Source organism: Macaca thibetana, chromosome 19 (assembly GCF_024542745.1).
Source record: "Macaca thibetana thibetana isolate TM-01 chromosome 19, ASM2454274v1, whole genome shotgun sequence".
Taxonomy (NCBI): domain Eukaryota; kingdom Metazoa; phylum Chordata; class Mammalia; order Primates; family Cercopithecidae; genus Macaca; species Macaca thibetana.
The window spans coordinates 45,098,844-45,122,699 of NC_065596.1; the positions used below are offsets into that span (position 1 = coordinate 45,098,844).

General features: G+C 45.5%; 2 protein-coding genes and 1 long non-coding RNA gene across 7 annotated transcripts in view; 2 read left to right on the forward strand and 1 right to left on the reverse strand.

The window, feature by feature from the left end:
* LOC126942026 (cytochrome P450 2A6) overlaps positions 1-23,856 on the reverse strand; it is a 60,937-nt gene that overhangs the window by 13,535 nt on the left and 23,546 nt on the right. The gene's annotated exons all lie outside the window — the stretch shown is intronic.
* LOC126942157 (uncharacterized) overlaps positions 647-23,856 on the forward strand; it is a 48,966-nt gene continuing 25,756 nt past the window's right edge. The window contains exon 1 of the long non-coding RNA XR_007721509.1: positions 647-1,047. This is a non-coding gene — a long non-coding RNA (uncharacterized LOC126942157). The remainder of the gene's footprint in view (positions 1,048-23,856) is intronic.
* Positions 5,836-23,856, forward strand: part of LOC126942094 (cytochrome P450 2G1-like) — an 84,229-nt gene continuing 66,208 nt past the window's right edge. For 2 of the 4 annotated variants that reach the window (XR_007721492.1, XR_007721493.1), the window contains exon 1: positions 7,529-8,088. Coding sequence is in view for 1 of the 4 variants with exons in the window: in XM_050769319.1 (XP_050625276.1) it covers positions 5,956-6,217; positions 7,939-8,088; positions 10,112-10,320 (621 nt within the window). In the remaining 3 variants the exon portion in view is untranslated. Of the gene's footprint in view, positions 6,218-7,528; positions 8,089-10,111; positions 10,439-10,631; positions 11,146-23,856 lie in introns of those variants that run through there. The other 2 variants (XM_050769319.1, XR_007721494.1) reach the window with 2 other exon arrangements.

Genomic DNA, 23,856 nt, shown 5'->3' on the forward strand with positions numbered 1-23,856 from the left:
GTGCCATAGAACCTCCACTGCACATCTCTGGTTGGGAAAGGGGTGGAAGACCAGAGCCATATTTCAGGGGAACTTTCCCCACACCTGGAGGAGAGTACCTCGAGTTACCAGTTGGCAGAGGGATTGGCCAGGTCTGGAGAAATAGTAATAACAACCCCCAAATGGTGGAAAGATCTCATGTCCCAAGGGTTGTAATTTACAAAGACCTCCACTGGTTTCCAACAAGATCCTTAGGGAAACGCACTAGATTGATTGTATCATCCCTATTAATATTATTATTGTTATTTATGTTTCTCATTTTATATAAGGGTCTATGGAGGACAGAAAACAGACAGTGGGCAGGGGATATGCGTGAGTGGCCCTGAACTCCCGTCTTTCCTCCTCTGCGTCCTTAGTTCCACTTTGTGGATTTGGTTTTCCCGCCAGTGGAAAGGGAGTGTTTAGGAAGAGAAGATCATATTTGAGGGTGAGTTAAGTCTCCTTTAAGGGTGATGCCTGCTTTGTCAGGGGCTACTACTATTAGCAGGCAGAGGGAACAATCGCAGAAGAGATTGGGGTAAACTCCAGTGTCAGGCACAGAGGCAGAGCCTGGGGTGGGTGGGAGTGGAGAAGGGATGAGTAGCCCTCCTGTCCTTCCCTCAGGGAAATTCTTCCTTAGTAAACAGGACAGTTACCCTTTGGTGAGCACGGTCGCATATGGGAAGATTAAGTCTAGGTGTGTATGATCTGGTCGAATCTTTGTAACAATGAGGTTGGTTCATCATCATCCTCATTTTGAAGATGAGCAGATCTGGACTCCATAAATCCTCTTGAGTGAGGTCACACAGGGAGTAAGTGAGGGAGCTGGGATGTGAACTCTCTCCTCGTCCACCTGCAGTGACTGGCCTAGATCACCCTGGGAGTCAAGTGCGGGCCAGGCTTAGCAGGAGGTGAGTGCTGAGATTGGTATCAGCAGTGGACACAAGGATGACACTGGCGGGTTCTGATATCAGCCTCAGGTACGACCCGGGAGGGGAGGCATCGTGTTGGCTTTGGGACTGCCCCCAGGTGTACGCGAGGATGGGAAACAAGTTGGCACTGAACTTGACAGCAGGAGAATATTAAAGTCATGTTTGGTACCAAGAGGGCTCTGTGTGTTGTCTGAAGTGTCATTCAGGGCATAAGTGTGTCCTGCTTCAGGAGGGCATAGGAATGGCACCATATAAGGTCTGAGGTTGGTTCCAGTGAGCTCTGACGTGAGCATGAGGCAGGTGCTGAGATTGGTCCTATGTGGGCCTGAGATGAGCCTCAGCGAGACCCTGAGAGGGTCCTCAGATGGCCACAGGACAGGCTCTGATGTTTGGACCCTCCAGGGTTGCACCTGTCCTCAGGGTCACCAACTTTGGACAAGGGGAGGTGGGTGAGGTTGGCACCCCCAGGACTGACATCTTGTTCCAAGTGTTCTGGGATGCTGAGCTCTGAGACCTGTGTGGAGGGAGCAAAGTTCAGAGAACAAAGCGGAGAGAGGAAAGTTGTTTGTTGATTTTGGAGGGGAAGAGGTGGGAAGGAGGATTAACACCAGCTGGGCAGACATCAATCCCTCTAATCCTGGTCACCAGCCTGCACCTGGGCTTGCCCCAAGCCTGGGTCTTTCCTTTTCCTTCTTGTTTCTTAGAAAGGTGGGAGACAGAAATCTGGGGAGTTTGTTTCTCAGTGATGTTGGCACAGGGAAGGGCACTGAGTGGTCAGCAGGCTGCCATGACCTGGCCATGGAGGGGTGAGGAGAGACAGGCTGGGAGAACTCCAGTATTTGTGGACATAGAGGTCAATCGATGTTGGACTTGTTGATTACCCTGGAGCGTGGAGTGAGAGAATGGTGTCTGAAATCATGTGGGGTGGACTTGTCCTAGTGGGCAGTGTCTTGGGTACAGGCTTTCAGAATGAGTTAGTGACGAACCCAGGAAGATCCCTTTTCTTTGCTGGGCCTCAGTTTCCCTTTCTGGATGGATGGTACAATGATTAAGGCCTGGATTGGAATCCTAACCTTATCCCTTCTTTGTTGTGTGGCTTTGAACAGTTGACTTTATCTCTGTGAGCCTTATGGAGCCAAGAACAGCTCCTACCTCTTTGGCTATTTAGGGGAGAAGTGTATGTGTTAATGCCGATGAGGTACATGGCAGTAGGTGTTCAATGAACAGTAGTTGTTCTCTTTAATCTGTAGGATGAAGTGGATGGATGAGATGTTCCCTAAGCACCTTCTCTGCTTTTACATTCTCTAGTCTAAAGCTCCCAAATCTTTTCCTTTGGGAAGGAGGGAAGGGACAGAGTCTTTGGGAACCTCTTTCCCCATCCCTTCCTCAGCACAGCCAAGACTTACCCCATGGAGCTGTGAATAGGAAATTAATCCTTCATGGCCTCCTGGAGCGTGGTGCTGAGTTCAGCAGTATCTGCAGAAGGACAGACCAGCATTAGACTCTCAGGTTATTCTGGTTGGCCCTGGAGCCCTGCACAGGACTTTGCCCACCTGTCTGTCTACCCGTGTCTTGGATCCCGTCTTTCTATCTTTCTCTTTCTCCTTCCCTGCAAGTCAGTGTTCCCCTCAATCACCCTGAGTGCTCCTGCATCTTTATATTTTATGCCATTTTGTCCATTGGGTTCTCCTGGATGCCTCTGCCATGTTTATCCTCATTTATACAACCGTCTGTGTGTCATTCTGGGTGCATGCTTGTAGTGTCTATGTGCATGTATGTTTCAGTATGTCCATGTTGATACACGAATTTATGTGTGCACCAGGCTTTGTGGGGTGTATGTTAGTGTTTGATAATGGGTATCCATTCCAACTTATGTCTACACATGCACATGTGTGTGTGTGCCTGACAGGGTGTGCCACTGTTTCTCAATGTTTGCCAACTTTTGCGTGTGTCTCTGCATACAGCATGTGTGCACACATGATTTAGGGGTGTCTACGATGTGCATTTCTGTGTGAAACAAGATGTATGCTGCATATTCATATTTGTGTGTACGCATTCACAACTGGGTGACTACATGTAAGTATGTGGATGTTTTCATGTGTGCATTCAGGTGTCTGTGCAGGCTTGTGGGCCATGTTGCATACATGTGAACAGCTGATATTTTTCTGTGCTCGTCTGTGTTTGGATTAAAACAGTCCTAGCCCAGCTCCATTTATCTGCTTGAAAAAAACCCCAGAACTGCAGGAAGCTTTTTATGAGCATAATCTTAATTAAACTCCTCATCGCAAGACTGTGAGGTTGGCTTTATCATCTCCATTTTGCAAATGAGTTAGGCAAGGACCCAAAAGTTGGTCGTAAGTGACTTGGTTCTGCATTCCACAGCTAATGAGGGTAGAGTCTTAGTATGGTCTTGGGTTACCGTAAATTTTTTTTTTTTTTAGTTGGAGTTTTGTTCTTTTGCTCTTGTTGCCCAGGTTCAGTGCAGTGGCGCGACCTTGGCTCACTGCAACCTCTGCCTCCTGGGTTCAAGTGATTCTCCAGCCCCAGCCTCCCGAGTAGCTGGGATTACCGCCACCACGCACAGCTAATTTTTGTGTTTTTAGTAGACACGGGGTTTCACCATGTTTGTCAGGCTGGTTTCACACTCCTGACCTCAGGTGATCCGCCCACCTCGGCCTCCCAAAGTGCTGGGATTACAGGCGTGAGCTACCACGCCTGGCTGTGAATGTAAATTTCGTGCTGTTAACCACCACTTTGAACTGCCAGGTCCCGCTTGTTTTTCTTTATGAAACATTAGAAAAACTGCTTGTAATCTTTTGTGTTTCTTCAAATACTTCTGTGTAAACATGTAGCAAAAGATTTCAAAATGTTAGAAAAAAAAGTCTTTTAATAGGAGGGAGACTTGACCTTCTATAGTGTTTGCACTCTTTGGAACCTTAACCAAAGACCTAGCTGGCCAGTATACCCCTCAGGCCATTGGCAATGAAGCAGTAGAGGTTGTGGTCAGAGAATGAAATGTCTGTGTTTGACATTTCAGAGTGATGACAAGGATTGGGGGTGGCTGTGGGAATGTTGGCTGAAATAGAGTGAAGAAGGTCAAAGAAGAGAAGATAGTCAAGATTCTTTTCTTCTGAGTGTTTGGATAACTCACATCCATGGCCATGAAGTTCCTCCCTACCAGGAAAATGGCAGGACTTAGAGTTCAGTGATGGGAAAGAAGTTGGATAGATGACAGGATGAACAGCTTTTTTTTTCTTTTGAGCGGAGTCTTGCTCTGTCACCCAGGTTGGAATGCAATAGTGCAATCTTGGCCCACTGCAACCTCCACTTCTTCGGTTAAACCAAGTGACAAATGTCTCAGTAATGGATATAATAATTACCTGAATTTGATTGTTATACATTGCACACATGTATGAAAACATCACACTGTACCCCACAAATATGTACGATTATTATGTGTCAATTTAAACAATTTAATAACTGATTAATTAGGGTTATCTTTAATTAAATAATGAAGAAAGAGTTTTCCTTGTTGTCTATCAAGACTTTCTAAAACAACATGGTCTGCCAGCTGCGGTGGCTCACGCCTGTAATTCCAGCACTTTGGGAGGCTGAGGGGGATGGATCACTTGAGGCTGTGAGTTCGAGACCAGCCTGGCCAACATGGTGAAACCACATCTCTAGAAAAATACAAAAATTAGCTGGACATGGTGGTATGCGCCTGTAGTCCTAACTACTTGGGAGGCTGAGGCATGAGAATTGCTTGAACCCGGGAGGCAGAAGTTGTAGTGAAATGAGATCACGCCACTACACTCCAGCCTGGGTGACAGAGTGAGAATCTGTCTCAAAAATAAAATAAAATAAAATATAAAATAAAATAAAATAAAATAAAGTTTCCCTATTTGATAGATGGTGAAACAAGTCCCAGAGGTTAAGTGACTTGCCCAGTGAAGAAAAGACAGAGCTGCTACTTGTACCCAGATCGTCTGGATCCTAAAATCAATAGCCTAAAAAGAGAATAATCTGCCTCTTCACACCCCACCAAGAAATTCTGTTCAGTTCTGTTGAGCTGAGAGAGAAGAAGAGGCAGACTGGAAATATGAAGAAAGGGGAATGGCCCCAGAGGATTTCCAAGTGTGAATTCAATTTACCCTTATTCAGATGGGAGATTATAGGTTATATAACCACCCCCCATATAAAGCAATCTCTTCCCCGATGACATTCAAACCTGGAAAACTTGAATCCCAGGGTGTTCAGATTTTGGTATAAGCTGATCTCCCAGGACCTATTTAGGCAGGATCTGGTGCCCAGGACAGAACCTGTTGACCTGGCACCATGGAGCTGGGAGGGGCTGTCACCATCTTTCTGGCACTCTGCTTGTCTTGCCTGCTCGTCCTCATTGCCCGGAAATGAATGAATAAGGCAGGAAAGCTGCCCCAGGTCCTACACCAATTCCTTTCCTGGGGAACCTGCTGCAAGTTCGAACTGACGCTACGTTTTAGTCTTTCATGAAGGTGAGTGTGTCTGTCTCCTCTAACAGGGCTTAGAGGAACTAATCCTGTAGCCAGATTCACATAGAACCTTATGCCTTCTAAAGATAGACTCTCAGAAGCACAGACTTTGCAAATCTTAGAATTCTGAAATTCCAGAATCCTGAAATGTTGGAAACACACATTCTCAGTGCATTGAAATAAGACTTTCATGATCTCAGGACTTTGGAATCACAGTACATTATATTTTTTAAACACAGGATTCTTTGACTCAGGTTGTCTTAGCGCTTTGAGACTTGGTATCATGACGTCTTCAGATTCTAGAAATTTAACATTTCAGAGAGAGAAGTATGAATCTTGGAATTTATCAAATCCAGGTCCATTATTTTATAGATAAGAACAGTAAGTCTTGTGGGGAGGGATGAGCTTTTGCCTAGGATGACAGAAGCCAAGACTTCCGTGCCTGTTTCCCAGTAGTCCTTCCAAGCCCAGATTTACCTTGATTCCTTAGTACCATGTTTATATCCCCCGGAAATCACCATCCTCTAAAATCCTATTGGCCTATATGTGGTACTCCAATCAGCCCCTCCTCTTGTGTTTTCCTTCACTCCAAGCTCAGGGAGAAATACGGCTCTTTGTTCACTGTGTACATGGGTCTCTGGCCTGTGGTGGTTTTATGTGGACATGAAGCAGTGAAGGAAGCCTTGATCGACCAAACGGATGAGTTCAATGGCCATGGAGAATGGACTTCAATAGAGCAAAACTTCCAAGGTCATGGTAGGTAGCAACAACAACAAAAACAATAAAACCAGAAATGACTGCAATGTACTCCCTCTATGCCAGGTTCTTTGGTAAGTAAGTACTCTACATGACTACTGCATTGACTCCCTTAGGAGAGCTGTAACATTATACTAATGTTGTCAATGAAAAGCTAAGACAGGCCAGGGGTGGTGGCTCACGCCTGTAATCCCAGCACTTTGGGAGGTTGAGGCGGGCAGATCACCTGAGGTCAGGAGTTCGAGACCAGCCTGGCCAACATGGTGAAACCCCATTTCTACTAAAAATTAAAAAAAATTAGCTGGGCATGGTGGTGCACGCCTGTAATCCCAGGTGCTCAGGAGGCTGAGGCAGGAGAATCGCTTGAACCCTGGAGGCAGAGGTTATAGTGAGCTGAGATCGCACCATTGTACTCCAGCTTGGGCAACAAGAGTGAAACTCTGTCAAAAAAAGAAAAGAAAAGAAAAGAAAAGAAAAAGCTAAGATAAAGGTTAGATAATGTCACACAGTAAGTGGTATGATCATTTTATTTTGAGCCTATGCCATCTGACTCTAAACTGTTTTTTGTGTTATTTTCTGCTCTTATTTTTAATGGATTAGTGATATATACATATATATATATATATATATATATATATATATTTTTTTTTTTTTTTTTTTTTTTTTTTTGAGACAGAGCTTCACTCTTGTTACCTAGGCTAGAGTGCAGTGGCATGATCTCGGCTCACCACAACCTCTGCCTCCTGGGTTCAAGCGATTCTCGTGCCTCAGCCTCACGAGTAGCTGGGATTACAGGCATGCACCACCACACTGGGATAATTTGTATTTTAAGTCGAGATGGGGTTTCTCCATGTTGGTCAGGCTGGTCTCGAACTTCCAACCTCAGGTGATCTGCCCGCCTCAGCCTCCCAAAATGCTGGGATTACAGGTGTGAGCCACCAAGCCCGGGGGATTAGTGATATTCTTTATGCACCCATAGCCAGCCCTCATAGCCCTCATAGCCAACCTTATTTCTCATCTTCCTATACTTATACACATACCTAACCCATAGGTCTCTGCCTCCTTCACTTAGGTAGATCTCTTTCTCTCATGCATCCATCTCTAACTGCCCACATCCTTCAATTCCAAGCAGGCTCACCACATGCTGGTTGTCTGTCTGTCTATCTATCTATCTATCTATCTATCTATCTATCTATCTATCTATCTATCTTTCTATTACCTTTTCTTCCTCTGTGCATTGATCCATATTCATCAGAAATTCCATTCATTATTCTTTCTATAAAAATCTTTCACTCTATTATCTATGTATTGGTCAATTAACTTTCTATTTATTCATCTATTTATCATTCCATCCATTCATTAATGCTTTCATCATTCATACATCTATCAATCTCTCTATTCACTCTCCAACCATCATTCACTCAGTTATTTTTTTATTCATCCAATTCCACCTCTCCTTCCTGTGAAAAACACTGTTTGATCTCCCCTATCACTCCTGCACTGATTCCCTTTTCCTCCACCTCAGTCTGAACTTTTTTTTTTTTTTCCCGAGGATCCTGCAGAGAGGGAACCTTACTCTCTTGATTGAGCCTTGAAGGTTGAGGATGGCTTCCTGGACAGCACAGTCTAGAGCTTTCATAATCTGTCCCCATCACTGTGTAGCACCGAGTTGAACACAGCAAGGGGAGGGAGGCAGAAGCCTGAGACTGAGATCTTGGCAGGTGTAGCTCTGGCCAATGGAGAACGATGGAGGATTCTCCGACGCCTCTCCCTGACCATCTTTTGGGACTTCAGGATGGGAAAGAGGAGCATTGAGGAGCGAATTCAGGAGGAGGCCAGCTACCTACTGGAGGAGTTCCGGAAGACCAAGGGTATGGGGGCCACAAGGGGGAGAGCCACTAGGTGACTGGGTGGTTATGGAGCTCTCAGTCAAGAGAAGATGGGCTTTCGTGGGGGAAGCTCTGGAATGGAAGAAGAGGGAAAATATTAAGAATCCACTGAGATTTCTTCCGTATTAAGAGTTTACATGAGCTGGGCATGGTGGCACAGGCCTGTAGTGTCAGCCACTTGTGGGGCTGAGGCCGGAGGTTGCTTGAGTCCAGGAGTTCAAGGTTGCAGTGAGCTATGATCGTGCCACTGCACTTCAGTATGGGAGACACAGTGAGACTCTGTCTCTTAAAACAACAACAACAACAAAACAGTTAACATGGAAGACCCTTAGGGACCACTCATCTAGAAACTGTAATCAGTGGATCTCAGGGGGTCTGTGAGCTCTTGATATCCTATGCAGATTTTGGTGACATGTGACTTTGTGACTTTTCCTGAAGACAGGCTCAAATTTCATTACATTTGTCTATCTGTATTGTGGTAAAAAAATACATAACATAAAATTTACCATATTCAGCATTTTAAGTGTCCAGTTCAGTACTGTTAAGTATATTCATGTTGTGAAAAAAATCTTTTGAACTTTTTTATCTTGCAAATCTGAAACTCTATACTCATTTCGTTGTGATTTTAAAAGAGTTCAGTCCCACCAAAAAATAAGGTCTAGAAACACTGGGGTTTATAGAGAAAAGACACAGAGGCTGAAAAAAACAAAAACAAAAACAAAAACAAAAAAACCAGAGAAAAATAGATAAGAGGTAGAAATAGAGACACATTTTCTCTACATCCGAGGCTCCTTGCCTGGTCTACATGAGTGATTCACAGGTCTATATAAACGTTTCAAATGCCCATGTACCCCAGACATTATTCATAAAATTGTGTATTTGTGAATATGTGCATTATTCTAGAGAAATTCTTCCCAGATCGACTGATCTTGTTTTACAGAAGGTGTAGGTGATGGCAAGGGAAGGATTTTGTTTTGTTTTGTTTTGAGACAGAGTCTTGCTCTCGTTGCCCAGGCTGGAGTGCAGTGGCATGATCTCAGCTCACTGCAACCTCCACCTCCCAGCTTCATGCGATTCTCCTGCCTCAGCCTCCTGAGTAGCTGGGATTACAGGCACCTGCCACCACGCCTGGCTAATTGTTGTATTTTTAGTAGAGATGGGGTTTCGCCATGTTGGCCAGGCTGCTCTCCAACTCCTGACCTCGTGATCTGCCCACCTCGGCCTCCTAAAGTGCTGGGATTACCAGGCATGAGCCGCCACGCCTGGCCGGGAAGGATTTTTTAAATTACCCAAATGGAATCATCGGTAGAGCTAAACAGAATTCAGGAACTTTTATAATGTGTCCCTTATTCCACTTTTCCCCAAATATGTGAGTCTCTAACATCAACACATTTAAGTAATAATAATAAAAAATAATGATTAAGCTCAATGATTAGGTTTTCTTTTTTTTTTTTTTTTTTGAGACGGAGTCTCGCTCTGTCACCCAGGCTGGAGTGCAGTGGCCGGATCTCAGCTCACTGCAAGCTCCGCCTCCCGGGTTCACGCCATTCTCCAGCCTCAGCCTCCCGAGTAGCTGGGACTACAGGCGCCCGCCACCTCGCCTGGCTAGTTTTTTTTTGTATTTCTTAATAGAGACGGGGTTTCACCGTGTTAGCCAGGATGGTCTCGATCTCCTGACCTCGTGATCCGCCCGTCTCGGCCTCCCAAAGTGCTGGGATTACAGGCTTGAGCCACCGCGCCCGGCCAACTAGGTTTTCTTGAGTGCTTACTGTATGCCAGGCTTTGTGCTAATTATTTTATACAGATAATGATATTGAATCCTCATGAATCAGTGAAATAGTTCCCAAACCAATTTGCCGATTGGCCAATCTTGACCCAAAACACAAAAATGAAGTGGTTCACACATGCGATTAAGTAGTAGAGCTGGGACTCAGATGTATCACTGTGACTCCACACCCCATATTCATGACGATTACCTCCAACATAGACAATTTCCACTGCCCAGGTGCCCCCATCGACCCCACCTTCCTGCTGAGCTGCAGCGTTTCCAACGTCATCAGTTCTGTTGTCTTTGGAAGTCGCTTCGACTATGAGGACAAGCAGTTCCTGAATCTGCTGCGGTTGATCAATGAGAGTTTCACTGAGATGAGCACTCCCTGGGCGAGGTGCCCACGCAGCCACCTCTCTGTCCTCGCACCAACCCCAGTTAACTAAGCACCTTCCTATACCCCACATGATCCTCCCCACACCCCAGGGAAGTTAGTACAGTAGTTCCCCCTCATTGCTGGGGGATATGTTCAAGACCCCCAGTGGATGCCTCAAGCCATGGATAGTACCCAATTCTATAGATACTAAGTTTTTCTGATATATACATATCATGATAAAATTCAATGTATAAATTGAGTACAGTAAGAGACTGGCATTCATAAGTAATAAAATAGAACAATTATAACTATATTCTAACAACAGTTATGTGAATGTACTCTTTCTGTCTCAAAATATCTTATTATATGTAATATTTTTAGACTGCAGTTGACTGCACACATAACTGCAATGGTGGAAGGCAAAACCAAGGTGAAGGGGGAACTACTGTCTCAATAGGACCCAACTTCTGGGAAGCAAAAGGGCCTCACCTGATTCTTAGACCCAGCACTGGACTTTGAGCCCAGCTGTCCAACTCCAGACTCAGCCCATGCGGGCCCCTGGCACCCATCACTGACAAAGTCCTCTTGCCTATTCCCACAACTATATGACATGTACTCTGGAATCATGCAGTATTTGCAAGGAAGACACAATCGCGTCTACTACTTGATAGAAGAGCTCAAGGACTTCATTGCCTCCAGGGTCAAGATCAACGAAGCATCCTTTGACTCCCAAAACCCTCGGGACTTCATTGACTGCTTTCTCATCAAGATGCACCAGGTATCTCCTCTTCTTCCACTGGTCCTTCCCTCTCATCTCCCCAACCTCTAGTCCCTGCAACTTTCCACCAATCTGCAAACATTGAGGGCAAAACAAAACAAAACAAAACATAAAAAAACAAGCATTATTTCACAGCGTTTACTTTTATCTGTAGATGAATATAGAGACTGTAAAAGTATAAACTGTTACAACTTTAAAACAGACTTTGAATCTAGAAATTTCAGGAGTTTGGAAAATTTAGGAACTTGGAAACTTAAAATCTTCCACCTTATACATGCCAGAGAGTTACAACTGTAGTTTTGAACCTTAGAATCTCAAAAACTTAGAAATTTAAAGTTTTTAAATGTAAGACTTTAAACATTTAAGTTAAAGTTAAAAGACTTGAACGTGTAGGGACAGTAGGGTATAGAATTTAAATTTCCAAGGTCAAAGGTTCAATAACATAAAAATATAAATTTACAAATGTATAAAACTCTAAGAAATGATGATGCAGAAGTGTTAACCTTCTGAATTTGTATAGAGATATATCTCTATTTCTATATCTCTTTAGAAATTTAGAAGGTTAATACTGCCATATCATCATTTCTTAGAGTTTTATGCATTTGCATATTTATATTTTTATATTTTTGAATCTTTGCCCTTGGAAATTTAAATTCTATATCCTACTGTCCCTACATGTTCAAAACTTACAAGGCATCCTACATTCTTCTCCTCCCATCCTCCCTGTTGTTCACTCCATCCCATCCACCCTGGCTTCTGCCTTGCTGTTCCTCTAACACACCAGGCACGTTCCTGCCACAGGACCTTTGTTCTGACTGTGTCCTCTCTCAGACACGTTTGGTTTACCCACCTCCTGTCTCCGTATACGATAGACAATAAAGCCAATGAGAAAATAACACAATAGGCCAGGCGCCGTGGCTCAGTCCTGTAATCCCAGCACTTTGGGAGGCCGAGGTGGGTGTATCAACTGAGATCAGAAGTTTGAGAGCAGCCTGGCCAACATTTTATATTTTTTTATATTATTTTTCTTTTTTTTTTTTTTGAGACAGAGTCTTTCTCTGTTGCCCAGGCTGCGGTGCAGTGGCGTGATCTCAGCTCACGCAACCTCTGCCTCCTGGGTTCAAGCGATTCTCCTGCCTCAGCCTCCTGAGTAGCTGGGATTACAGGCGTGTGTCACCACACCCAGCTAATTTTGTATTTTTAGTAGAGACAGGCCTTCACCATGTTGGCCAGGCTGGTCTCAAACTCTTGACCTCAGGTAATCCACCCGCCTTGGCCTCCCAAAATGCTGGGATTACAGGTGTGAGCCACTGCGCCCAGCCTCACATCTTTTTTTTTCTAACTCCAATTCTCCTGCCTCTCTTATGCAGACACACAATATTCTATTGAGGGCCAATCTCGACAACCCAGGCTAATCTTTTCATCTCAAGATTCTTAATTTACTGGCATTTTCAAAGTCTCTCTTGTCTTTTTGTTACCCTTATATACACAGCCTTCCAGGCATTAGGTTTTAGGGACTTGGAGGTGATTATCTTTGATGGCCATTATTGAGCCAACCACCCTGCCAAAGTTAAATAGAATCCGTCTCCAATAAATTATGATCTGGTCCATTTGAGTAACTTTAGTGATGAGAAACTCATTACTTGATTAAGGAAAGTTCCCAATTTTGGCCCCTCTCCTTAATAATACAATTCAAAACAAGCCAAAGGATTTCTCCTGGTGCAGATGAGAGACACTAACACACTTCCACTCAAACGTTTCTAGTCTTAGCTCCGTTGTCTGAGTTATCTTTCACGGGTCTAAATAATCAGGCTGGGTGCGGTGGCTCACACCTGTAATCCCAGCACTTTGGGAAGGCAGAGATGGGCAAATCGCTTGAGGCCAGGACTTCAAGACCAGCCTGGCCAACATGGTGAAACCCTGTCTCTACTAAAAATGCAAAAATTAGCCAGGTGTGGTAGTGCACACCTGTAATCCCAGCTACTTGGGAGGCTGACACACCAGAATCATTTGATCCCAGGAGGCAGAGGTTGCAGTGAGGCAAGATTGCACCACTACACTCCAGCCTGGGGGACAGAGCGAGACTCCATCTTGAAAAAAAAAAAAAAAAAGAAAATCAAATATTTATTGGATGCTTCTATGTGCCAAGCACTGTCCTAGTTCCTTGTACACCAGATTTATGTAATGTTTACAACTCTATGACCTTGTCCAACCATCACACTCATTTTGAAGATGATGAAACCCAAGTTCAGAAGGTGAAGTCACTCATCCCTAAAATGCAAAGAGGAGTAACTCCACCAGTGGTGATCTTAATCAGTCACGTAACCACTTGCCATTTGTGTTGATCCTGTCCTAGTCACCCAGCATGCCTCTTTCCCATTCTGTAAAATACCCATGTATGAAAACCAAGCTGGGACCATGGTTTTTTGATGCTTTTAAGTAAAGACCAATTGTCCTGGCAGCATTCCAGACTCCAAGCTGCCTGTTTCCCGATGTCTGACGAATAATTGAGCACCACCAGTGTGTCAGTTGTTAAGTTAAAGAAGTGACAAAACAGGCCAGGTGCCTTGACTCATGCCTGTGATCCCAGCACTTTGGGAGGCCGAGGTGGGTGGATCATGAGGTCAGGAGTTCGAGACCAGCTTGACCAACATGGTAAAACTCCATCTGTATTACAAATACAAAAATTAGCCGGGCGGATGGCAGGTGCCTGTAATCCCAGTTACTCAGGAGGCTGAGGCAGGAGAATCACTTGAACCTGGAAGGCGGCGGTTGCAGTGAGCCGAGATCGTGCCATTGCACTCCAGCCTGGGTGACAGGCTGTCCAAAAAAAAAAAGAAAAAATAAAAGAAGCAACCAAACATGCATGGCTTGCATCTGACATCTCTCTGCTGGAGCTTGGAATGCATGATTTGCCCTGGCTTCCCTAACAAAAACACCCTTTTATTTGTGTGTGTGCCATTCTCCGCTATATTTTCTGGCCCCTTCCAGCTAAGATCCACAAAGAGATTAACCAGGTGATTGGACCACACCAGCTTCCAAGTGTGGATGACCGGGTCAAGATGCCCTACACAGATGCCGTCATCCATGAAATACAGAGATACAGAGACTGGTAGATATCGTGCCCATGGGTGTCCCCCACAACGTCATCCGGGACATTCAGTTTCGAGGTCACCTTCTGCCCGAGGTGGGGTAGCCCCCTCATTGCCTCCCTTCCACTGCACTCATCTCTCCCCCTGGTTCCCTACTCCTGTAGCCCAACACTGATTTCTCCTAACTGCCCCCATTTTCACCCCAGGGCACAGACGTATTTCCCCTGCCTGGCTCTGTCCTCAAAGACCCCAAATACTTCTGCTAGCCAGAAGCCTTCTATCCCCAGCACTTTCCGGATGAGCTGGGCCGCTTCAAGAAGAATGGAGCCTTTGTGCCTTTTTCCTCTGGTAGGTTTCTCTGGTCTGACTCCCCCCAGGCATGTGCTAAATCCACCCCTCAGCCACTGGTCTGTATTTGAGGTCAAAGTCATAATGTGAATTTGAAGGTTATATCTTAGAACCATAAAGTTTTAGAATCCCAGAATTAGTAAATATTGGAACGATTATCCCTGATAATTAGAAAAAAAGTTAGGATGGCAATAGCACTAAACAGGGCATAAACCAACTGGCTGTTAAGAAGAAAATAAGATATATTTTCTATGTTTCCAGGCAGATAGCCTCTGAACCTTTGCCATTGATCTACAAAAGCAGCCATAGACAATATGTAAATGAATGAGCATGTGTGTGAGCCTGAAAAACTGTTTATGGACAATGAAATTTGAATTTTGTTTTATCTTCATATATCACAAAAAAGTCTTTTTTCCCCAACCATTTTAAAATGCCAAAAGCATTCCTAGTTTGCAGGCTGTATGAACACAAGCAGCAGGGCAAATTTGCCCGACAGTCATTTGCCTACTCATGGCAAAAAATCTTTATGCAGCAACATTTTAAGTATATATTGGTGGGGCACAATGGCTCACACCTGTAATCCCAGCACTTTGGGAGGCCAAGACAGGTAGAGCACTTGAGGCCAGGAGTTCGAGACCAGCCTGGCCAACATGGTGAAACCCTATCGCTACTAAAAATACAAAAATTAGCCAGGCATGGTGGCCTGCGTCTCTAATCCCAGCTACTCGGGAGGCTGAGGCACAAAAATCACTTGAACCTGGGAGATGAGGTTGCAGTGAACCAAGATCATGCCACTGCACTCCAGCCTGGGAGACAGAGTGAGACCCCGTCTCAAACAAACAGAAAACAACAACAAAAGTGTATGTTGTTTGGATCCTGGAGTCAGGGCAGCGGTTGGGAACCTGGACTCCACTCCACCTTTTAGAAATGGTGAGGCCTTGGGTGAGTCACTTCAGCCGCCGTCTGTGAAACAGGGATTCATCCCTCCAAACAATTGGAAGAGCGGCTTACAAACAGTAGGTGTTATTAACGGTGAGTTTTCACTTTTTTTCTCACCAGTGTCTGGCACGTAATAGGCATTTGACAAACCCTTGAGGAACTGAAATGAACACAACCTTGAAACTCATGGGTCCTATAGAACCATTCCCTCTTGGAATGGGATGGAATCAGAGCCATCAGAGAAGTAGCAGGTCCTAGCTGAGCCTAACTATAGACACCCACTAAGCCTGTGTAACACCCCTTTATAAAGCAGGCACAGTCATGAGTCCTGAGGTGCTGATGAGGCAGCTGAGGCTCAGTGGGGTGGTCAGTCCAGACACCCCCGACACCCCATGACCTGTGCAGGTGCGACCCTTCCTTCTGTCCTCCCCTGTGCCTGCAGGAAAGCGCACCTGCCTGGGCGAGGCCATGGCCCGCATGGAACTCTTTCTCTACTTCACCTCCATCCTGCAGAACTTCTCTCCACGCTCGCTGGTGCCGCCTGCGGACATCGATGTCACCCCCAAGCTCTCAGGCTTTGGTAACATCCCTCTGACTATGAGCTCTGCCTCGTGGCCGCTGAGTGCCACCTGTGGGGCAAGGAGGAAGCGGTGAAGAACGCAGCTCCACCAATGACACGGAGGTAGACCATTCATAACAGACATCAGCCATTTGCATTGTTGGAGCAGGGTCCTGTTAACCAGGTTGTGCCAGAATCACGGGGGAGGTACAGAGAGGAACTTAGGGGATGATCCAGAGGAGTGGGCAGTGGGCACTCAGTGGGCTTGGGACGGGAGTGACTGACCAATCACTACAGACATTTTCAGTATTTTAATAGCTAGTGAGACTCAGCTGATTCCTGTCAGCTGAATATTGCCCTGTCTCTGGACAGCAAGGCACGTCTCAGGGTCCTGGGATCTGGGACAGGTGGAGACATTGCACCAGGCTCAGGGGAGTTTTGAGGGTCTGCGGACCTCCTCTTCCCTCCCCCTCCAGCCTTACCCTCCACCTCTGGGTGCTTCGTGAGCAGCAGGAAGCCGTAGCGCAGGGTGGTGCTGACGGTCTCGGTGCCCGCAATGAAGAGGTTCAGTGAGGTCAGCATCAGGTTCTTCAAGTAGAACTCCGTGTTCTTCTCCTCCTGCAGGGAGAGGGGGCTTTAGACCAGTCTCACCCCTCTTGCCCGTAAGGCGTGCCACCACATCTGGCTAATGTTTTAAAAAATTTGTTGAAAAGACCGCCTCCTGCCACGTTGCCCAGGCTGGTCTCAAACTCCTGGGCTCCAGCAATCCTCCTTCCTCAGCCCCACAAAGTGCTGGGATTTCAGGTGTGAGCCATTGCTCACAGCCCAGATTATTATTTATTTATTTATTTTTTGAGATGGAATCTTGCTATGTCACCCAGGCTATAGTGTAGTGGCGTGATCTCGGCTCACTACAGCCTCCACCTCCTTAGTTCAAGAGATTCTCCTGCCTCAGCCTTCCAAGTAGCTGGGATTACAGGCGTGCACCACCATGTCTGGCTAATTTTTGTATTTTTAGCAGAGATGGGCTTTCACCACGTTGGCTAGGTTGGTCTCGAACTCCTGAACTCAAGTGATCCGTCCTTCTCAGCCTCCCGAAGTGCTGGGATTACAGGTGTGAGCCACTGTGTCTGGCCGAGGCCCAGATTAAAATGTTAAAAAAAAAAGCTCTTAATGCAGATTCACCTGAGGTTAACATTTTAACCCATTCCCAGTGTGATTTGTTCTATTCTATCAATCAATCATCTATCTATCTTACTGTGTTTTATGCTACTATAACAAAATACTACAGACTAGGTAACTTATTCATTTGTTTGAGATGGAGTTTCACTCTTGTTGCCCAGACTGGAGTGCAAATGGCATGATCTTGGCTCACTGCAACCTTCGCCTCCCGGGTTCAAGTGATTCTCCTGCCTCAGCCTCCAGAGTAGCTGGGATTACAGGCACCTGCCACCACGCCTGGCTAATTTTTGTATTTTTAATAGAGACAGGGTTTCACCATGTTGACGAGGCTGGTCTTGAACACCTGACCTCAAGTGATCTGCCCACCTGAGTCTCCCAAAGTGCCAGGATTACAGGAGTGAGCCATAGCACCTGGTCTACTTACAAATAATAGAAATTTATTTCCCACAGTTCTGGAGACTGGGAGTCCAAGATCGAGGAGCTGGTAGGTTCGGTGCCCGGTGAGGATCAGGTTTCTCCTTTCAAGATGGCATCGTGTTGTTGGATCCTCCAGAGGGGAGAAACCTTGTGTCCTCACATGGGTGGAAGGCAGAAGACCAAGAGAGGTGAAGTTCATCCATCAGGCCCTTTTGTAGGGTACCTAATCCCATTCATGATGGTGGAACCCTCCTGACCCAATCACCTGTCATAGGCCACACATCCCAATACTGTTGCATTGAGGATTACATTCCAACATGGATAAAAACATTCAAACCATAACAATATCTATTCAGTACTTTTTCTGAACCACTTAGGGTAAATTACATACAACATAGCTTTTACCTGTAAATACTTTGGAGTGTATTTCCTAAGAATAGGGACATTTTCTGATATAACTGCAGCTATATATATATATTTATCAGCTATAGTAAATTTAATGCTGATGATGCAATACTTTCATCCGTAAGGTTTATACTCCACCTGTTGGTTTGAGAAGTAGTTTGACAACTTTGAAATGAAATGGCAGTTTCTTTGTTGCCTGAGTGACGCCACGCTTAAGACTCACTCATGGTTGGGCGTGGTGGCTTATGCCTGTAATCCCAGCACTTTGGGAGGCTGAGGCAGGAGGATTGCTTGAGGCCAGGAGTTTGAGACCAGCCTATGCAACACAGTGAAACCCTGTCTTTACCAAAAACAGAAACAAAACAAAATAAAACAAAAAAGAAAATCACATCTAAGTTTCCAGAGGCATCACAACAGTTAAAGGCAAGGGCCCTGGAACCAGGGAGCTGGGCTTTTGATCCTGGCTCTGAATCCCATCAGAAAAGTGACCTTGATTAAGTTATGTGATCTCATCATGCCTCAGTTTCCCCAGTGGTAAAATGGGGATAATTTTAGAGATGCGTGGTGAAAACATTTATAGGTGAATTGATGCAAGCTCTGGACTTTGCTTCAAAATAATCCCAATTTTTGGGGGTGCAGGGAGGGGGATTGTCGGGAGCATAGATGAAACAAGATTGGCCATGAGTTGATCATTGTTGAAGCTGGATGATGAATATATTCTTACATCTACTCTAGTGTATGTTTGAAATAATCCACAGATAAAACAGTTTTTTCAAAGAAAAGTAAAACTGAAGGACATGAATAGACAATTCTCAAAAGAAGATATTCAAATGGTCAACAAACCTATGAAAAAAATGCTCGACATCACTCATTATCAGGGAAATGCAAATTAAAAACACAGTGAGATACCACTTTACTCCTGCAAGAATGATCATAATTAAAAAATCAAAACATACAGATGTTGGCCGTGGATGTGGTGAGAAGCGGACTTTTACACGTCCGGCGGGAATGTAAACTAGTACAATCACTATGGAAAACAGTATGGTGATTCCTTAAAGAACTAAAAATAGAACTATCATTTGATCTAGCAATCCCACTACTGGGTATCTACCCAAAGGAAAATGAGTTGTTATATGAAAAAGACACTTGCATGCACATGTTTATAGCAGGACAATTTGCAGTTGCAAAAATATGGAACAAATCTAAATGCCCATTGACCAGCCAGTGGATAAAGAAAATGTAGTACCAGGCGTAGTGGCTCCTTCACGCCTGTAATCCCAGCACTTAGCGAGGCCGAGGCAGACAGATCATGAGGTCAAGAGATCGAGACCATCCTGGCTAACATGCTGAAACCCCGTCTCTACTAAAAATACAAAAAATTGCTGGGCTTGGTGGTGCACGCCTGTAGGCTGAGGGAGGAGAATCGCTTGAGCCTGGGAGGTGGAGGTTGCAGGGAGCCAAGATCGCACCACTGCACTCCAGCCTGGTGACAGAGTGAGACTTCGTCTAAAACAAAAACAAAAACAAACAAACAAACAAACAAACAAAATTGTGTATTCACCAAGGAATACTGCTCAGCTACTCAGCCATAAAAAGGAACAAAATAATGACATTTGCAGCAAGCTGGATGGAGGTGGAGACCATTATTGTAAGTGAAGTAACTCAGAAATGGAAAATCAAATATCGAATATTCTCACTTATAAGTGGGAGCTAAGCTATGAGGGTGCAAAGGCATAAGAATGTTCTAATGGACTTTGGGGACTCATAGGGGAAGGGTGGGAGGGGAGTGAGGGATAAAAGACTACACATTAGGTATAGTGTAAACTCCTCAGGTGACGGGTGCACCAAAATCTCAGAAATCAGCCCTAAAGAAATTATCCATGTAACCAAAAACCACCTGTTCCCCCAAAAATATTGAAATAAGAAAAGAAAAATGGGTGAAAAGTGGAAGGGGTGCCGATTACAACTTACGTGCCTTAGCGGGTTGTTAAGAGGAGGGATTAAGTAATTTAAATTAAATCGGCCGGGCGCGGCGGCTCACGCCTGTCATCCCAGCGCTTTGGGAGGCTGAGGCCGGAGGATCACGAGGTCAGGAGCTTGAGAGCAGCCTGTCCAACATAGTGAAACGCCATCTCTACTAAAAAAATCACAAAACATTAGCTGGGCGTGGTGGCAGGCCCCTGTAATCCCAGCTACTTGGGAGGCTGAGGCAGGAGAATCCCTTGAACCCGGGAAGCAGAGGTTGCAGTGAGCCGAGACCATGCCACAGCACTCCAGCCTGGTCGAAGAGTGGGACTCCGTCTCAAAAAAGAAGAAGAAGAAGAAAAAAATCTAAGTAAAGCACTTAGAATAATGACTGGCACATAGTAAATGCTGTGTGAGTTGCTGTTCTTCCAGGCCAGAAGCGGCGCAATGTTACCACCAGGTGGCGCTGTATTCTCCCTGCTCCACAGGTTACTCAGGCTCAGAGTCCTGGGGGGCATCACAACAGCCCTGAATTTGAATCCTGCTCTGCCACTGCCTGGTTGAGACTTTTACTACCTGCCTAGCTGAGACATTTACTAGCTCTAGGCCTTATTTTATTCATCTCATTACTTTTCTTCTTTTTTTTTGAGACAGAGTTTCACTCTGTCGCCCAGGCTGGAGTGCAGTGGCATAATCTCGGCTCACTGCAACTTTCGCCTTCAGGGTTCAAAGGATTCTCCTGCCTCAGCCTCCCGGGTAGCTGGGATTACAGGTGCCTGCCCCACGTCTGGCTAATTTTTGTGTTTTCAGTAGAGACGGGGTTTCACCATGTTGGCCAGGCTGGTCTTGAACTCCTGACCTCCTGTGATCCACCCACCACGGCCTCCAATGTGCTGGGATTACAAGCGTGAGCCAACACACCGGGCAGAAAGCTGGTTTTCTTGAGAGATGATGAAGACTTGAGGCCACGTCAATCATACCTGAGTTAGAATTCCAGTTCCAGCACCTACAATCTATATTTCCTTTGATAAATTACTTAACCAATCTGCCCTTCAGTTTCCTCCTTTATCAAATGAGTATTTTAACAAAATCTCTATATAACATACAGCAATCACGATAGATACACCATGAGGATTCAATATGATACTGTAGGAAATCCTTTAATGCAACGCTTGGCACCAAAAGCAACTCCTATCAACCTTAAAATATTAAGACTAATATTAAACTAATACTTGAGGGCTTGTTATGTGTCAGGCACATAACACCATGAATTCTCATAGTAACACCATGAGACAGATAATACTGTCATGATCCCCATATTATGGAAGAGGGAACTGAGGCTCAAGGAGATATTACTTGTGGAAAGTCACACATTTGGGATTTTAAAAAAGGCATCCTGTCTCCAGAGCCCGTATTACACACCATTATGCTAGACTGGACTCCCTCACCCTCCTAACCCATCTTGTGTGCCCCAAATTCAAGTTTCTTCTGGGTGCAAGGTCTTTGAACAGCCAGAGGTCTTCCATCCCTTCCATCTTCTCTACTGGAGTGGATGACTCAAGAAGTAGAATATAGGCCAGGCGCGGTTGCTCACACCTGTTATCCCAGCACTTTGGTCTGGGGTCAGCGTTCAGGCGGAAGCAAGGCTTGGGGTTCAGGTTGTCCATTTTTCATTTTCTCAGAATATTTACTGACCTGTTGTCAGCTGATATTTTGAGATATCCAAGCCCTGGCCCATTCCCGCACCAGATAAGTCCAAAAGCTAGGCTAGGATAGCATGTTCAATCTCTCCTTCTATCACCACATCACCTTTTCTTTCTTTGTTTCTTTCTTTCTTTCGTTCGTTCATTCTTTTTTTTGCCAGGATCTCACTCTGGCACCCAGGCTGCAGTGCAGTGGCATGGTCTGGGCTCACTGCAGCCTCGACCTCCTGAGCTCAACTGATTCTCTCACCTTAGCTTCCCAAGTAGCTGGGAATACAGGTATGTGCCACCACATTCAGCTCCTTCTTTTTAATTTTTTTATAGAGAGGGTAGAGAGGGAGTCTTGCTATGTTGTCCAGGCTAGTCTCAAACTCCAGGGCTCAAGCAGTCCTCCTACCTCGGCCTCCCAATATATTCTGGGATTACAGGTGTGAGCCACCGCACCCAGCCTACATTACCTTTTCTTACTCGGTCCCTCCTGCCTCCCTCTAAAAAGGATCCCTGTGATTACATTAGGCCCAGCCAGATAGTCTGGAGCAAACTTCTTATCTCAGAATCCTCAACTTAATCCCATCTACAAGGTCCTTTTTACCACGTAAGGTAACAAATTCACAGGTTGTAAGCATAAGGACATGGACATCTTTGGGGGCCATCACAACCCGCCACGACACCATGATCTGTAACAGCCTCGCACTGGGTCAGGCCCTTCACTGACTCCCAGTCACACACTCACTAACTCCTTATAGTAGCTCCATGATGAGAGAAGTGCCATCAGACCCATTTTACAGATGAGAAAACTGAGGCTCAGAGAAAGGAAGTCAGTTTGCCAAGTCACACCAAGACTAAGAGACCAATGAGGATTCAAACCGCGTCCATCTAACTCCAGATCTGGTTTTCTGGGCTGTGCTATTGCGTCCTGGGTGCTGTGTTGAAATGTGTTGTTTCGGCTGGGCATGGTGGCTCACGCCTGTAATCCTAGCACTTTGGGAGGCCAAGGTGGTGGATCACTTGAGCTCAGGAATTCGAAACCAGCCTTGGCAACATGGTGAAACCCTGTCTCTACAAAAAATACAAAAACTAGGCCTGGCACGGTGGCTCATGCGTGTAATCTTAGCACTTTGGGAAGCCGAGGCGGGCGGATCACTTGAGGTCAGGAGTTCGAGACTAGCCTGGACAACATGGTGAAACCCCATCTCCACTAAAAATACCAGAAAAAAAAAAAAAAATTAGCCAGGTGTGATCTCAGCTCCTTGCGGGGGCTGAAGCAGGAGAATCACTTGAACCCGGGAGGCAGAGGTTGCAGTGAACCGAGATCCTGCCACTGCACTCCAGCATGGGCGGCGGAGCAAGATTTCATCTCAAAAAAAAAAAAAAAAAAAAAAAAAAAAAAAAAAAAACCCAGAAAGAAAGAAGTGTGCTGTTCGGTATTTACTATGGTCTGTTCAGCTGTTGGACGGCCAGATGCTAGGTGTTGTGTTATTTCTGGGTGAGATTGTAGAGTTGTCAGGCGCTGCATGTGGTTTTGCGTTGTGTCATCTGCTGGCTGCCAACGTTGTTGCGTTGCTGCATAGTGTGGCCTTTGTTCTGCTGCCTTGATTGTACGTGTTGTGATGTCACATCGTGTGTTGGGTGCTGTCTGCTGGGTTGTTGTGTACTAGTGTGTGTTGTGTGGCAGGATTATGGAGCTGTATGCTGGCATGATGTGTTGGTGTGTGGTTACCGTGTCTTGGGATGTTTCCGGGCTGGTTGTTAGGTCACCGAGTGTCCTGTGTTAGCATCTACTGTGATCCTATTTGCTGGGTGTTCTGTTCCCTGTGTTGTTGTGTTCCGTGATGCCTGATGATTGCCTTGTGCTATGTTGCGTGTTGTGTGTTGTGTTGCCAAGAATAGCCGGTTCTGTGGTTGGGTATTGTTGCTGTGGATGTGCTGCAGGAAGTTGTGGGTTCTGTGCTGTCTGTGGCATTGACACATGCTTTTGGGGTGTTGTTAAGCAGCATGTTGTGACCATGTGCCTGTGCTCTGCACCGCAAGACACGTTGCCATGCTTGAGTCGGATGTTGTGCAAATTAATGGTGTTGCTGCATGAGGTCCGGTGTGCTGCACATCGCGTCTTCCTGATCCATTCCATTCCCCACCCTCAGGCGAGCCCTTTGACCCCACGTTTGTGCTGAGTCACTCAGTGTCCAACATTATCTGTTCCGTGCTCTTCGCCAGCTGC